Source organism: Gallus gallus, chromosome 27 (assembly GCF_016699485.2).
Source record: "Gallus gallus isolate bGalGal1 chromosome 27, bGalGal1.mat.broiler.GRCg7b, whole genome shotgun sequence".
Taxonomy (NCBI): Eukaryota; Metazoa; Chordata; class Aves; order Galliformes; family Phasianidae; genus Gallus; species Gallus gallus.
This window is the reverse complement of record NC_052558.1, coordinates 3,453,848-3,469,471: the sequence shown is the minus strand read 5'-3', so window position 1 is coordinate 3,469,471 and position 15,624 is coordinate 3,453,848. Positions and strand designations below refer to the sequence as shown.

General features: G+C 49.5%; 1 protein-coding gene and 1 long non-coding RNA gene across 39 annotated transcripts in view; one reads left to right on the top strand and one right to left on the bottom strand.

The window, feature by feature from the left end:
* Positions 1-15,624, bottom strand: part of HOXB3 (homeobox B3) — a 59,819-nt gene that overhangs the window by 3,300 nt on the left and 40,895 nt on the right. For 10 of the 38 annotated variants that reach the window (XM_040653083.2, XM_040653104.2, XM_040653079.2 and 7 more), the window contains 3 exons: positions 9,262-9,318; positions 6,423-6,485; positions 97-650 (listed from right to left, as the gene is read on the bottom strand). In XM_040653083.2, coding sequence (XP_040509017.1) covers positions 97-532 — 436 coding nt within the window. In that variant the 5' untranslated portion in view covers positions 533-650; positions 6,423-6,485; positions 9,262-9,318. Of the gene's footprint in view, positions 1-96; positions 3,463-3,516; positions 4,290-6,422; positions 6,611-9,261; positions 9,319-9,605; positions 9,659-10,464; positions 10,606-11,099; positions 11,644-11,789; positions 11,829-14,891 lie in introns of those variants that run through there. The other 28 variants (XM_040653081.2, XM_040653105.2, XM_046904325.1 and 25 more) reach the window with 21 other exon arrangements.
* On the top strand, positions 5,031-9,606 carry LOC107055285. The gene is made up of 3 exons (XR_005841971.2): positions 5,031-5,383; positions 5,456-7,573; positions 8,985-9,606. It is a non-coding gene; the product is annotated as an uncharacterized LOC107055285 (long non-coding RNA).

Genomic DNA, 15,624 nt, shown 5'->3' with positions numbered 1-15,624 from the left:
CATTCTTTCCCCCCATCCTTCCTCTAAACAAGACCCCATGGCTTTGTTACCCAGCAATTCAGGAGAAGGGACGGTCACAAAAGAAGAACGGTGTACCTGTGCTAGGGGAGCTGCTTTTCTGTTTCGAGTTTTGCCTCGATTCTTTCATCCAGGGGAAAATCTGCTTGGTGAGACTGGCGTTTGCACTGAGGTTGGCTTTACTCGGGGCACTTTTGCTGCTCCCTGACTGGTTATTGCTGTTGCTACTGGTGCTGTTGGTGGTGGGGTTTGGGGGTGGTGAGACAGTCGGAGGCGGATGGTGCTCCTGGGGCAAACTCGGCCTCATACAGCTCCCATTCAGGTCTTTACTTTTTGCGTGCTGAGTTGTGTTGCCGAGAGACTGGAGGGAGCAGGCGGACCTCTGGAAGTCGTTCTCCACGTGGGAACCCGGTTGGAAGGGCTGCTGGGGACCCTCGTAGCCAAACCCATTGGTGCTCCCATAGGAATAGCCCCCAAAGAGCGTGGAGCTTTCGTAGTACGTTGTCTTCTGCATCTCCAGGATTCCCCAAAATGATTTTTCCAGCTACCAGGGTCTTGACACCCCTATGGCAGAACATTGGCACCCCAAGGCCACGTGACAGGCCGTTTCCAGCTGTCTATTGGAAGCTGACCTGAAAGGTTAGGAGAAAACACACAATAATAGTACCCGGCCTATGAATCCATCTTGGGGCCTGAAAGGCACATGACATGAATAGGGTCCCGCAGAACAGGGTGAACAGATGCTTTGAGCAGATTTTGTCCTGTGTGCAGCCTCAGAAGGCTCATCAAATGTTGCAGTGCAAAAGTGCTGAGCTGATTCTGGGGGGAAGTTTTCCTGGCTGTTGTTTGTTTGCCCCTTTCTTTCCCTTAAAGCAGAGCAGCAAGGTTGTAGAACTACATGCATTCTCTACAAGTACACGTGGCTACATCTAAATACATCTATTTACATCCATATTTTTCTCTGTGTATAAGTATATACACACATGCATTCACACATACACCCACAGTTATGGCTGTATGGGTATATATGCAGATCCATGTCCAGCTAACACACACACTAATGTAAATATAAGCCTACAGAATTGATAATTGCTAACTACAAGCACGAGAGGAATGAGACTCTGGCCTTCCCATCTCCTATCCAAATCAGACATAAAAACCAGCAGGATGTTACTGAGTCAGAGAAGTGCACTAAGTTTAGGGTAAGGCCATTCTCTGCTCTGTTTTTAATCAGAAAACAGCAAAGCCTTGATATGCCCTATCCAGGTAGCCCTGTCCTGACACAGTTGGCTCGATTTGCTGTTTACTCAGAGACTCACAATGTCTATGGAATTCAGAGCAAATATTTCAAGCAGATTGAAGTAAGGGCACGAATTCAAGAATGTGCTTCCTTTGGCCTGTTTGTCAGCCTCCCCCCTCCCCCCCCTTCTCTGGCAGCACAGGTTGTATTTAGAAAACATACCCCTTCACTGCACTGCTTCACGCCCGTCGGTATTGAATCTGGAACTACCACTGCCGAGATGTAATTCCGAAACCACTTTGATTGCTGTTGTTTTTTTTTTTCCCCCTCAGAAAACAAACACGTCTCCGGACCATTTGCTCCTAACTTTGTAACCCTTTGGTATTTTAGCATTCCTGCCTCCCTCAGTCCAAGCTCCAAAAGTCTAAAAACCCACTGCGAAGCCTCAGATCACAAAATGAAACCTTCCTCTTTTCTTCCTCTCTTCATGTCCTCCCCCCCCACCTTTCTTTGCCCTCCTGTTTATGAATTTCTCCCTCTCCCTGACGCTTTTTGCCCTTCCTTTCTCTTCTCTCAAAGCAGGAACTTTCTCTGCCATGAAGGCAGAGGAGAAATACCCTTAGAAACATGAAAACCATCTTGAGCAGAAAATAATCTGATGGATAAGGATGAATCAGGCAGCAAACATCTCTAGAAAAGGCAGAGGCTCCTCTCTGCAGCTCGGAGTTGGCAAGGAGCCACCGTGCTTTAAAAAAAAAAAAAAAAAAGATATCCGTTGTATATTTAATTGTATCTACCGTATATTTAATTGCATCTGGGCTCTCCGTTCCTCTGAAATAAAATAAAATAAACTCGGTGGAGATAAAAAGTCTCATGCGATAGATCCGAGCGTTGGGGTTTGACAGCAGCCACAGCTCGGCAATAAATAAGAGCTTTTTCCCCCTTCCCTTCCCCGGCTGCTGAGCTCCTCTCTCACGACAGACGAAACCCCCATCTACTTTTAACACGGCCGCAGACAAAGTGCCCACGAAGGGACTGTTTCGCTTTTTTTGCACTGATTAAATCCTTTATGCATTCCCAGATCTGTATTGCATCTTCCGCCGAGATGTATTATTGTCTGCGGCGAGAGTGATATCCTTGCTGGGAGTTATTCTCATTTGGTTCCCTCGGCATGATAAATAAGTCTTATTAAAAAGTAAACTCCGCTACCCTGGCTGAGAAGCCGGGAATTAATTAGCAAACAGCAGCGCCTTTCTTATGAATAGGTTTGCTGAAATCGTCTGGAAGGGCAGAGGTGGGAATTTCTCCAAGGCCTTCCTGTCTGCCATAGGATTCTTAAGGAAAGGGGGGGGAAAAAAAACCCGCAAAACAAACCAAAACCAGAACGGAGAGGCTCAGCAAGAAAATAAAAAATAAAAAAATGAAGCAGCTAAAAATAACAGCGATTTTGTTTTGCTTTGTTTTGGAAACGTCCATAAAAGAAATTTACGATCCCCCTTCGCCCAGCGGCTCTTTTCGCTCGTGGCGTCCGCCGAAGGTTCGCTTTGTACCTCATCTCTCAAACGCCGCTCATTTATCTTCGCCGAAGACGGCCGCGATCCTCATTATTGACTCCGAGGGATTGTTGGCTTTAAAGGAAAAAAAAACTAAATCTCGGGAGGAATAATAAATATTCGATTATCTCCTGTTCCAATTAAAGCCGGGCGGGATCCGCGCTGGGTGCTTCGTAGAGCTCCAACTTTCACTTCGAGAGAAGGGAACGTTTAAGCACAAACTCTGTGCCCGCAACTTTGGAGTGCGAAGGTGTTGAGATATTTATCCCCCCCCCCCCATCCCCCCTCCTCCTCCTCTTCATCCTCATCCTCCGAAAGAATAATAAAAATCGGGGGTAGGTAAAAGGTGCGGGAGGGCTGCGAGAAGAAACGGGGCTCTCGGGGGGGAAAGAGGAGAAAAGAAATGGAAGGCGGATGTATTCTGCTGTAAAAAAAAACCCCTTCCCTCCATGTTGGAAACCCTAAATTCACAACCTGCCTGTTTGTGAAGAAGAGAGGGGTCTTTCCCCTCCCCGCCCCCCCCCCTCCCCATCCCCCCTTCCCAAGGTACGTTTCCCACAGCCGGCCGAGCAGGAGCAGTCCCGGCTTTCATCACAATTATTATTAATCATAAAGATCCTAAACGTGCCCTCCACGATAAGTCGGCTGCTCCAAAAAAAAAAAAAAAAAAAAAAAAAAAAAAAAAAAAAAAAAAAAAAAACCAACCCAAAAAGACCTCAAATCGCAGCGACCGCCTCGCAAATGGATCTGCCTGCAAAATAGAGACACATTCCTAAAATTTCCCTCCTCCCTCCCCCACCGCCGAGCTTCACCCCAACCAGAACTCCCCAGTTGTAAAGCGGGGGGGAAAAAAAAAAGGGCCCTGGATGAGGGCTGCAAAAGAGTCTCTGCGTGGAAGGAAGCTTAAAGCTTGTGAACTCTTCTTGAACCGAGATTGGAGTCATATGGTCATAAATCATTGGGACATATACTCCGCCATTCACAAAGTGATAGCCTATTTGAGTCCGGCTTACCTTAGTCTCTGACGAGCAAAGCACGGGCAGACATAATATATTTTCACATCCAGCATCCACGCAATCAATAAGCAAGGAATGACCCCCTTCCTTTAAAAACGTTAAAGGAATATACGAGAGAGAGGGGGGGAAAAAAATCCGGCATATGGATGGATGTATGTATTAAAAAAAAGGGGGAAAAAAAAAAAGGAGGAAAAAAAAAAAAAAACAGGGGGGAGGGGGCTCAGCCAGTGGAGCTTTCGGTTACGGCAGCTCAAATTGTCTCTCTGTCTCCGTTTGGGGAGGGGGGGGGGGGGGGGGGGGGGGGGGGGGGGGGGAGGAAAAATCAAGATGCTTTCCAGCTTCCAAGATGTGCGGAAAAGCTGAGGGCTTTGAATGGACAAACCCCGAGGTTCTGGTTGCCCTATAGACTGGTACGCTCTGCTCACTGATAACAATGGCCTCTGCTTTACCACAGCAAAGGGGAAGAAGGGAAAGGAGAAGGGAGGAAAAAAAAAAAAAAAAAAAAGAAAGAAAGAAAGAAAAGCTGAACACAACACCCCCCCCCCCCCCCCCCCCTTTTTAACTATGCAATGCTTGGCTAGGATTAAAATAATAACGAAAAGAATCCAGGCGACGGGGAGGGCGGGGGGCGAGGGGGGAAAGAAAGCGGAGGGGATATTTAAAAACACAGATTGGGTTCGGATTGCTGGGCGAAGGCAGAGAGGCTCCCGAACAGCGTCACTAGTGAAAAATTATGCTAATTGCAGACGTGGTGGACAGAGGCCTAGACAGAAAGATAGTAAAGCTCGCCTTTGATTCACGTGTTTAACAATTAGGTGTCAATTTATGCTAATAAAGCGTTTCAAAATAGTCATGGCTTCCCCCCCCCCCCTCCTCTCTCGCGGCCGCTTTCAATAGCCGCTGCCTGCACCCCCCCCTCTCATCCCCCCCCCCCCCTCCCCGACCCCGGCTGCGCTCGGCTCCCGCTGGCCCCACCGAGGCGACCACGAAATGTGGGGCACGGGGGGGGTCTTTGGGGGGGGGGGGGGCAGCCGGGGTACCCCACCGGGGGGCGGGCGCGGATGGAACCCGCGGAACTTTGGCGGAGAGTTTGGGGCCGGGTGACCATAGAGGGGGGGTGGGGGGGGTGGGGTGCGGGGCCGGGGAGGATTCGAGGTGTGGGACAGGGCGAGGACTATTAGCGGCCGTATTAATATCGCCGTTATTGCTATGCGAGGCGCTGCCGCTGTCGCCACGGGCGATTTATGCCTCTCCCCGCTCCCACACGCTGCCGAAAGCAGAAACTCGCCAAGATGCGTCCTGGGGAAAGTCCGTGACGAGGAGGGGCCGAAGAGTGGGAGGAAGGCAGGGCAAAGAATTGAGGTGTCTGCACTTTTTTTCTTTTTCTTTTTCTTTTTTTTTTTTTTAAGTGCTACTTTTGTTTCGCATCGCAATTATCTTCTCTCCTTTAATTCTGACGCTTGCTCCTTTGGGTTAAAAGTGCTGACGGGGGGGATTTGCGTTTAGCAGAGCCAGACAAGCAGTGACCACAAAGGCTCTCAGGACTCCGCAGGAAGGTACGCCTCAGCGGGGGGGGGGGAGGGGGGGCGGGGGGGTGTCCATCTCCTTTTCCCTTCTTCTTTTTTTAGGGGGGGGCACCTTTAGGCGAATAAGTACGGACAGAAAAAAAGCCCAAGGTGTCCAAGTGAACATCTGACTTTTGAGAGGATTTATGCTGGGCTGGACAGACAAGCTTTCTAAGTGATGGACAAAGTCTTATCCCACGGACTACGGTGTTTCCAGCTATTGTTCTGCCTTCAGACCCCAGAATGGGGGTTTTCGACGGGGGATGTGACTACTGAGATTCTCCCCCCCCCCCCCCCCCCCCCCACCCCAACCCCCCATCTGACTACGATCTGCTCAAAAACATCATTTCTACTGCAAGTCTGTTATTAGTTTGGAGCCCCGGCGCTGAGATTCCAGGCAAGGAAAGAGGAGAAACTACAGCGGACTTTTCTTTAAGGACTTCTCTGTAGGTGAAGTACTGGGTAGGTTTCTGAATATGGACCTCCACTGACTTCTGACAAGCAGAAGTACCTCGGGCTCTGCAAGTAACTCTTCCGAAGTGCAACATATTACTTTAACTTTAAACTGGCAGCCGAAAAACCAACGCATTCAGCAGGTCGTTGCACCTATACAAGTTGGGCTGCTGCAAGCAGTTTTTGGGCTCCCCGTATATTACCATCTCTGCTTGGGATGCTGCTGATTTTTTTGCCTTTTAAATGCGGATCCCTCGCACCAAATCAGCAGCAAATGTTGCAACCCGAGCGGGTTTCCCTTCAAAGGGAGCTCAGGAAATCTCTTCCATTTAAAACACTCCCTGGAAGTTACGGCCATAAATCACAAAGTTTCGAGACAAGGCGGTAGCGAAATGGAAAAGGAAAATACTCTGCTGTATAATCCGGGGCAGCCGGGTTTGGTGGGGAAACAGTAAATAAAGAGAGGAATAAAGTCACGTTGGGTGATTTTTTTGGAGGAGGAATGGCTCCGAGTGAATGGGGAGGAGGGAGGAGGGCGCAGGGAAGGGGAGCAGGTAGGAGACAGAGCAAAACTCACCGGTTCCCGGATGTGTGGTCCAGCAAACACGGGGCTGCGGTGGAGTTTGAGAAAGGAGAAGAACTGAAGAGGAGGAAAAAAAAAAAAAAAGAGAGAGGGAGAGAGAGAGAGAAAGTATGAAACTCGGGTCAGAGAAGCGTGGACAAGGGAAAGCGAAGGGAATTCATCACACAGAGAAATGTTTGGGTGGAAATGGGGAGCAGACGGGCTCTAATAACAACCCCCCCTCCCCTCCCCCAGCATCTCCTCTGAGGATATCCCTCATCCAAGCGAGTACAGCTTTGCCAGGGGTTGCACCACTTCCCACACGCCCGTAACCGAAGTGGCACCGCAGACGGTGGGCGCTGCGCTTCTATCTGCCAATTTGAGATTGCGGACCCCCCTCCCACCCCTCACCCCCCTCCCCCGGTCTGGGACTACGATGGGGAACCCGAGAGGAGGGTGATGGCTTCTGAGCGTCAGGAAAATACAAAAACACGTCATAAATGAATAAGAACCGAAGGGGTTTGGGTTAAACGCCGCCGGTAACTTCCGAGTTCAACGCGTTGAAGGGGTGAAGTACACGCGGTTCTTTGGCTCTGGGTTCAACAGAAGTAAAACATCAGGGAACGCACGAGGCCGCTTTCCTGAAGGAGTCGGGATGAGGAATGCGGGGGGGGTTTACGTGGAGGATCTCAGTTTGGGGTTTGGCTGCAGGACGGACGGGTCGAACCGGAACGCGTTTAGAGCCGCGCCGAGATTTATCAGCGCGACGTTGGTAGGAAAGACTTAGAAAAGGGACAGAGAAGGGAAGAAAGGAAGAAAAAAAAAAAAGAAAAAAAGGCAATCTCATTTAAAAATATTTTCGTTTGGGGAAACATTCGGTCGCTTTCATAATCCCGTTTCCGTTCTGGATGTTGAAGTTATTAATCTCAAATAAAAACGTTCCCCTCACGCCCTTACTCGGCGTGTGACAACATCCCCGAGTCCATAAATCACCCGCGGATGCTCCGTGACCTTCTCCCATCGGCGGCCGAGAGCTGTGTTTTTTATTAGGGTTATTATTACGTTCGCGCACACTTTCATACACAGCTTTGGCAATATTCCGCTTCCGTCGCAGCCTTGCCCGCTTTAACCGGGGCTTTCCAGTTCCCTCTGTGGAGTATACGTTTGTAAGGGGGGTTGGGGGGGGAATGGGGGGCGGGGGGTGGGAAAAGAGGAGAAAGAAAAACGCGTTTTTTGCTATTCTTTTTTTTTTTTTTTTTTTTTTCTTTTTTTGCGTGGTGAAGTCGGCAAACGAAATGTGGGTCCCGGAGCCTTCCTCCCACGTTGGGCCCGGGGAGGGGGGGGGGGGGGGGGGAGAGAAGGGCAGAGAGAAGGGAGAGGGGCAAAGGGGGGAACCGCATCTGAGAGGAGCGCTTTGCGGGAGGGAGGAGGGAAAAGAGAAACAAACAAACAAACAAACGGACAGAGGGGATCTGGCATAAATAACGTCTCAGGGGAAAGGGGGGGGGGGGGGGGGGGGGGAATTTGTTTCTCTTTGTTTTTAATTTATTCCCTTGCAATAAAGGCAGTGGAGGGATGGATGGAGCCACTGTCGTTCCCCCCAACCCTCGTTCTTTGTTTTGATCTGGGCTGCTTTGCTCGATTTGCTTTGCATTAATTTCTCTCTCAGAGGCGGTGCAGACTCAGCCCAGCCCTGCGAGCCCCGCAGCACCCACCGCCTCCTCCAGGGGCCTTTTTATGATTCATTCTTATTACTATTATTAACTAAAAGAAAGGAGTTTGGCTTTCCTCACTCCTATCCCGCAAACAGTCCGAGGAAAGGGAGAGTTATGGAGGGACCAGGACCTCCCGGTACCCCAAACAGAAGCCAACGAGGATAAGAAATCAAAATGAAGCAGAGTGAGCAGTGCTTTTTCCTTGACAGATTAGACCTTTTTCTCCCCATGACCTTTGCTTGGAGGAGCGATAACTCACCGGGTTAATGATCACTCGGCGGAAGTGTTTCTAAATCCCCCCCCAAAAAACACCCTAGAAACCCTACAAAAACCAACCCCAAAACGAACCGATAGTGGAGAGGACACAAAGCTCCGGGGTTCCCATCCCTGTGCCACTTCACCTCAACGGGGCTGGGATTTCGGGGCATTTCGGGGTCGGTGGGTGCGTGGGTGGGGATGATGCTGTGAGCGAAAGGAGGCAATTTGCGGCTATCAGCGCGCTGCAAATCGATACTTTGGGAGCAGCTCAGCAGAGACGGGAGGAATCGCCATCCCCGCTCCTCCACCCACTCTCCAAATGCCAAAATAATGGCTTGAATTATGCGCTCACGTGATTGGGACACGTCAACCTTTTGCCCATTTTATATAGAATTGGGAAACGATTCGCTCCCCCTCCACACTCAGTAATTCCCCCATCAGCATATTTCCCAAACTTGCCGGGCCGGAGATACCCCTCATTCCCTCCTATCGCAGATGGGGCTGGCCTGGCGTCTGGGGGCTTTTAGCTGCTTATTAATCCTTTTCTTTTCACTATTATCTTCCCCCCCCCCCCCAATAAACCTTCCTATCTTTTGTCCTGAAGGCGGAGGAGACGAACCAACACTAACGAGGAAAGCGACCGCAACAACCATCGCTCCGCTTTACGGCAGAAATGACCGAGATGGGGGGGAAAGCCGTATTTAGGGGCAGGAAAAAAAAACGGAGTGGGGTTTCTCAGCCTTCTCCTCCTCCGAAAGAGAGAGATAGAGGTGGACTCCAAGATTTCTCCTCCCGCCGTCCCATCCCTCACCCATCCTACCGCAGTGTTACCATCAGGGAGAAAAAAGCAGGGATTGGGTTATTTTTGCAGTGATACTCGCCTGAATCCGGGACCCGATGGGCGCTGTTGGACGGTCTGAGCATGGGGGAGAAAGGACCTGGGAGAAGAAATAAGCTCAGTTTACCATCTTCCGTTCTCTACTTCGTTAAAGACTATCAATTTCTGACGAGGGATTATCAGGAGAGGGGGAAAGAAGCGGTGTTAAGGAATTGTATTTCTCTGGTTTGGGATGTTCCCACTGAATATCGGTCTCGGTCTTCTATAGGGAACCGTGCGGATAGCAGAGAGTCCTCTATTCTCCCTTCACTGCCCATCTCTGCAACCATCCCACAGCCACCGACAGACACAGCAGAGCCACTGCCCCGTGTTAAAATCCCCTCTTACTGTAAGAGCATTTGATCTGACATCCTCATCACCATATCAAAGGGCTCCAATCTATCCCGAGTCCTTGGTTAATTTTTAATTAGGTGGGAAAGCTTTGGGAACGGCAGTGTTTAACGCAGCAGAGGACACGTAGGTGGAAGTGGAGGCTTTAAATCCTATTTCTACTTTTAGCACGGATGCACCTCGCTGTAGCACACGTGTTATAGGTAGAAATAGCTCATCGCTACGCCCACAAAGCCCCTGGGCAGAGGTGACAGCGTGACCCGGGGAAGAACCCATAGAAATCCTGCTGCTCGATTCACATCCACCCCAAAAACCTCATCTCAGTGCCCCGTTGCTGTAAAATGCCACAAAGAGGAACTGAGCTTCCAGTCCCCCATCTACACCAGGACAGAGACCCCCACCCTGCAGTCATTCGTTTTTTAAGAAGAGTGGGAGGAAAGAAAGCTGGAGGGGTGGAAAAACATCCACCCCCCCCTCCTTCCAAACCTCCTGTCCCAAAAGAGAAGTGCGAGCACCGACAATATATAGATCTATACAGCTGTATTTCAGAAAGTGACCATTAATATCAATTTACTTCAATGAAAACTTTGCTTCTTCATGAAGTTGATGATTTATGATAAAATCAATTAAATTACGGCCACTTAGGGCCTGCGGTTCCTTCTCAGATTTCATTCGCCAACAGATCAAGTACTCGGCATTAAAAAAAAAAAACAACTTTAGCTGCAGGCGAGAGCAGACAATTCTGAAGCTGGAGAGATTTAATGCAAAGCAATCTTCAAGGGGAAAGAAAAAGGAAAAAAACCACACACACGAAAAAGGACCCTCCCCCCCCCTCCCCCACCAATAGATGCCGTACATCCGAGATATTCTCTCTGCCAATATAAGAGTTCGCCTCGGGAAATATCAGACACTGAGTCCAAAGTTTTCCAGTTTCACAATGCATGTGGACACTTTTAGAACTGGGAACTTGTCCAGAGGGCAGAGTTATTCTCTTGTTCTAAAGGGAAAGGAAGCAGAGGAGAGCAGAGAGCACAAATAGATACGTATGTAGAAAAACTTTCCAGATTTAATTCAATTTCTCGGATACTTTTTTTTCCCTCCATGCAAACGAGCCTCCTGCCTCGCTCTTTTGATCTACACCGGGAGTCCATGGGATGTGCGAGGAGAGGGGGATTTCTGAGCACGAAATGAAGACCAAAAGTCCATAGAAGACGTTGAACCCGATATTTACATATGAAAATTCACCCTCCGTCCCGTTGCCTTTTGGCAGAAATGACATTTGTGTGAAATGAACCATTTTCGAGCACATCTCTCTCCCAAATCAACCCAACCCAACCAACCCAATCCAACCCTACTCAACCCAACCCAACACAACCAACACAACCAAACCAAACCAAACCCACAACCCTTTCTAAAAGCTTAGCATTCTCACGCTCGGACTCTCCAAACTACTCCAATTTCATGCCAAATTTTGAAGAGTCTCTGCCTTACCCATTTCGGTCAAACTCACTGGCTGCTACAGAGACAAGCAGCTCAAGGAGCCAGATGTTTGTAAGTCACATCTGGCCGCTACAGCCGGACCTGGGGAGGGAACCCTCGCGATGAACGTACACAGAGATTGGGATTTCTCTTTTCCTTTCCTTTCCTTTTCTTTCCTTTCCTTTTCTTTTCTTTTCTTTTCTTTTCTTTTCTTTTCTTTTCTTTTCTTTTCTTTTCTTTTCTTTTCTTTTCTTTTCTTTTCTTTTTTTTCAGAAGCCGTTGTAATTAGGATCTGCTTCAAGTAAACAAGAAAGTCTGTAGGGCCATAAATCACCATCACATACATTCTTCAGCTTAACACTCAGCTTTTCCAATGGGCTTTTGTAGTTTCTTTTTCAAACGAGAGAGAGGTGCTAAACTTTAAACAAATGTGGCCCGGACAAACTTAGCGGGTAAACACGCGCTTGGAAAGGAGCAGTTTGTAGCCGGTCCCGGTTATGGACCGTGAGAGATCATTTTTGCTCATCTTCTGCTTCCCCCCGTCCTGCTCTGAGACATCGGTCTTAATTTGTTACCGGGAGAGATGAGGAGCGGGGGAGCGGCCTGTCAAACCCTTCGGGCAATTAATTACAGCTCCCAACGTCGGAGCCGGGAAAGGCAGAGCCGCGTCGTTCTTTTATTTATTTCTCTGTAACTTCTTACCTGTGTTACCGTCCGGCTTCAAGACTTGAAGAAGAAGGGGCGAAGCCGAACCGGGGTGGTGCGACTTCACAGCTGAAGCGGCCAAATTAAAGAGAGGAAAAGGAACTACTTTGTTGCACCGCGGTGGATCTCGTTGACAGTGCGCTCGGCCGCGGTTTGTCTCTTTGGTTTGGGTTTGGTTTGGTTTTTCCCCAAAGATGCTTTGAGAGATCTATATATATATACATGTATATATATTATGGACTCCCTCGATTCAATCGGAACTGAGTTGACGTGGAGAAAAACGCTTTCAAGATAGCTGAAAGTATGGCAAAGATGCAGCCCCTTCTGCAGGGAGATACCGAACGGCAGGGGATGAAGTGGGGGTGTCGGGAGGGGGAGGTTGGGCGCACATTCCCCCTTAAGAGAAAGAAAAAGGAAAAAAAAAAAAAAAAAGGAAAGGAAAAAAATCCCCCAAACCTCCCCCACTCCTCAATCCTTCGTTTCTATCTGGAAAGCTGTTTCTTTTTATAAAGACTTAAAATGTTGCAAGAATGTTATAATACTGAGTGACAAGGGGTGCTGGAGAGAAGGGAACCAAATGGATTCTGGTTTTTAGAGCCAGTAGGAGTTGGCCGGCCTTCAGTGTCAGGATACAAAATTGATTCCATATGTCTCGTCCGGGGAAAGGGAAGAAACGAAGGAAAGAGAGAAAGAAGGAAAGAGAGAGAAAGAAAAGGGGCGAAGAATAAAAGTTGTGCAAAGCCCGACGAGTTTCTTTTCTCTCCCTTTGTCTCTGCTTCTCTCTCTTTCTCTTTCTCTTTTTTTCTTTCTCTTTCCCCCTTTCCTTCTTTCCTTCTCTCCTCTTCCTCTTTGTCTGTCTCTTTCCTTCTTTCTCTCTTTTCCCATCTTTCTTTCTCTTCCCCTCTATTTCTTTCCCTCTTTTTTCTCTTATTCTTTCTCTCTTTTTGCCTCTTTCCCCTCTTCCTTTCTCTCTTTTTTCCCACTTTTTTTTTCCTCTCCCCCCTTTCTTCCCCTCTCTCTTCCCCCCTATCCCTCCTAGTAACACCCCGGGGAAACACTCCACCTTTAACTCTTGCCCTCGTTCAAGTAGTATCATGCAAGGAACATTGTTGACTCTCGGGTTTGAACCACGGAAGGGGAGAGGTAACAGTAGCAACAAAGCAGATCCTGGAGTTATTTTTAGACTCGATTTGCTGGAGCGGACCTCAGCCCGGGGAGAGGAAATGTGGAAATACGGATGCTGGTGAAAGGCTGAAGAGTGCCATTGCACGGCCTCAGATCCAAAACAGAGAGAAGAAGGGGGGGTCAAACCCCCACCGATGATGATAATAATAGTAATAACAGTAATAATGGTAATAGTAATAATAATAATAATAAAGATAGAGCAAAACCACCCTTAGCTGAGCAGAGAGGGGCGGCTGCAGCCCCAGACAGGAGGCAGGTGAAGGGCTCTGAGCTCGGAGGCTCCGATTGCAGCAGTGACAGTGGGCTGGGGGGAGCGGGGGGATCGCTGGACCCTTCCCACCCACCCCCATTCCCAAGCTCTACAGGCTGTGGTTTGCCAGCCCCTATTGATTTCCCCGGGACATGCTCGGAGAGAATTTGACCCGAAGTTTTTCAGGCTTCTCTCTTGACCTCCAGATACCGCTGCCAATAAAGCACTGATATATTTCGCATTGAGTCGAACATCAAAAGGAGGCAAAATAGCAACGAGCGGGGATTTCTTTTTAACCCCTCCCCTCATATCTGTGTTAAAAAAGTAAGGAGTCAAATCTCCACCATCACCTCTGATTTATAGCCATCCTTTTCGACTGAGCCGGTTACGCACAGGGAAGTGTTGAAATGTGGTTATTGCCTTTTATTTCTTTCGTCTCCCCCTTTTCTCCTATCCCTCCTCTCGACGAAAAAAGAAAAAAATAAAGAGAGAGGAGAGAAAAAACCCATCAACTTCAAAGGAAACCATCCCTGTTTCTAGACTCTCGCCTATTTAAACTGAGAAGCCACCGGGCTCTTCCCCTCCGCCCTGACTGCCCGTGCAGCTCACTCTCCTCCTTTTTTATATACTAAAATGAAGCAGCATAATTGGCTTCGGCTCCTAAAACCCCTTCCTCTGTTCTCGGGCCTGCATCGCAGATGGATTGCGGCTGATACCGCTTTTACTTTGGCCTCGGATTCTTGAACATCCGAGCAGGGAACCGGCCGTTCCCCTGCGCTCCGCTCCCCTCCCCGGGCTCTGCCCACCCCGCTGCGCATGTTCCCCCTCCATCCCTCTTCTCCTCTCTCGCCCTCCGCGGTGCTTTGATCAGAAATAACCCTCTCCCACCATCCCGCAATAAATTATGAATCAAGGTGATGCTGACTCATATTTACAACATTAATAGTTTCCTCCGTGGGAAAAGAGAGGGGATGTGTGGCCGAGAGGGAGAAGGAGGGTGGTTTCTTCAGGGCAGAGATGTGATCAACGCGGATTCGCAGCGCTCGTGGAGCAGGAGCTTCTGGAGAGACGACAAGCAAGGAGGAACGCTTATTGCACAGAAATTAGTGCAACAGCACTTGCTCGAGCAACTTGAAATAGCTTATTATCTGCTCCCGTCTCTCGAACGTTATCTCTATCCTTTGTAACCGTAACCCGCGATAGCTAGTTTCTATCAAACTCGGCTTCAACCGACTCGATAAGGGAAGATTTAACGCGGTGAGGAGCGATCTGCTGGTGACTTCTGTAGGTCGGGGATGTGCTGGTGGCTGAGCTGGGACAGGAGGTGCTGGGCGGTTGTGCGGGGCTTCTGCTGCTGCCCAGTCCCTTCCCAGCTCGAAGAGGATCGTTTTGATTATGATGATTATTTTTAAGCAAGATTTGTGTAGGGAGAAGTGGGGAGCACATGAGGGAGAAACAAGGAACGAGGCAGGCTCTGGGCACAGCGGTGTGGTCCAAGCCTGGATCTCTCTATTTGGCAGCAGCCCCCCCAGCTCCCCCCCATCCCAGTTCCTTCCTGCAGCCCCGGAGCGGTGCTGGGGGAGCTCTGCCTTCCCCCCCCCCCTCCCCCCCCCCCCACTCGGAAACCGCCCTTAGGAGGGTTCCCTCTGGGTTTTGGGTCCTACCCTGGGTCTCGGATGCCCTCCGAGGTTTGAGGCTGGGGTCCCATCCCTGGCATGGTCCATCCTCTTGGATCTAGGGCATCCTATCCCGGCTCTGCGCCTATTAATAAGGGTGTGAGTCTCTTATCCAGAGTCTGGGGTTCTATTTAGGGTTTGGGACTCTCCTCCCGGGTCGGGATGGCAGCGCCCTGGGGTCGGCCAATGTCCCCAGCACGAAGGTTCGGCCGGAGCGACCCGGCAGCCTTCGGCCAGCCCATCTCCTCCTGACATCTGGTCATTAAAGGGCGACATTCGCACAATGGCGTCTGGACCGGGCTGAATAAAGCCCCGGTATTGATTTAAACGGGGCGGGGGCTGCGGGGGGCTTCCCCGCTCCGAGCTCGCAGCCGCCCCCCGCCAAGTGCCCATTTCTCACGCTCAACATCCCGAGCCTACAGAGAATAAAAAAAATAAAAAACGTAACAAAATGAATCCAAATACAACCGACTAAAATAAAGAGGGGTGGGGGGAGAAAAAGCGGGGGCTGAGAGAAGCGAGGTGGCTGCATCCATCTGAAGCCGACAATTTAAACTAACACGGAACTTGACAGAGAATGATGCTGCATTTCTGGCTCAGTCACCGTCCCTGTTTCTCCCTTAATATTTAATGAAAGTCGCTGAGTTGCTCTAATTTTGCTACATAAAGGTTTACATTAGCAGACAGAGTTAAATATCCCTGCTCGGCGGTGTTAGACTTG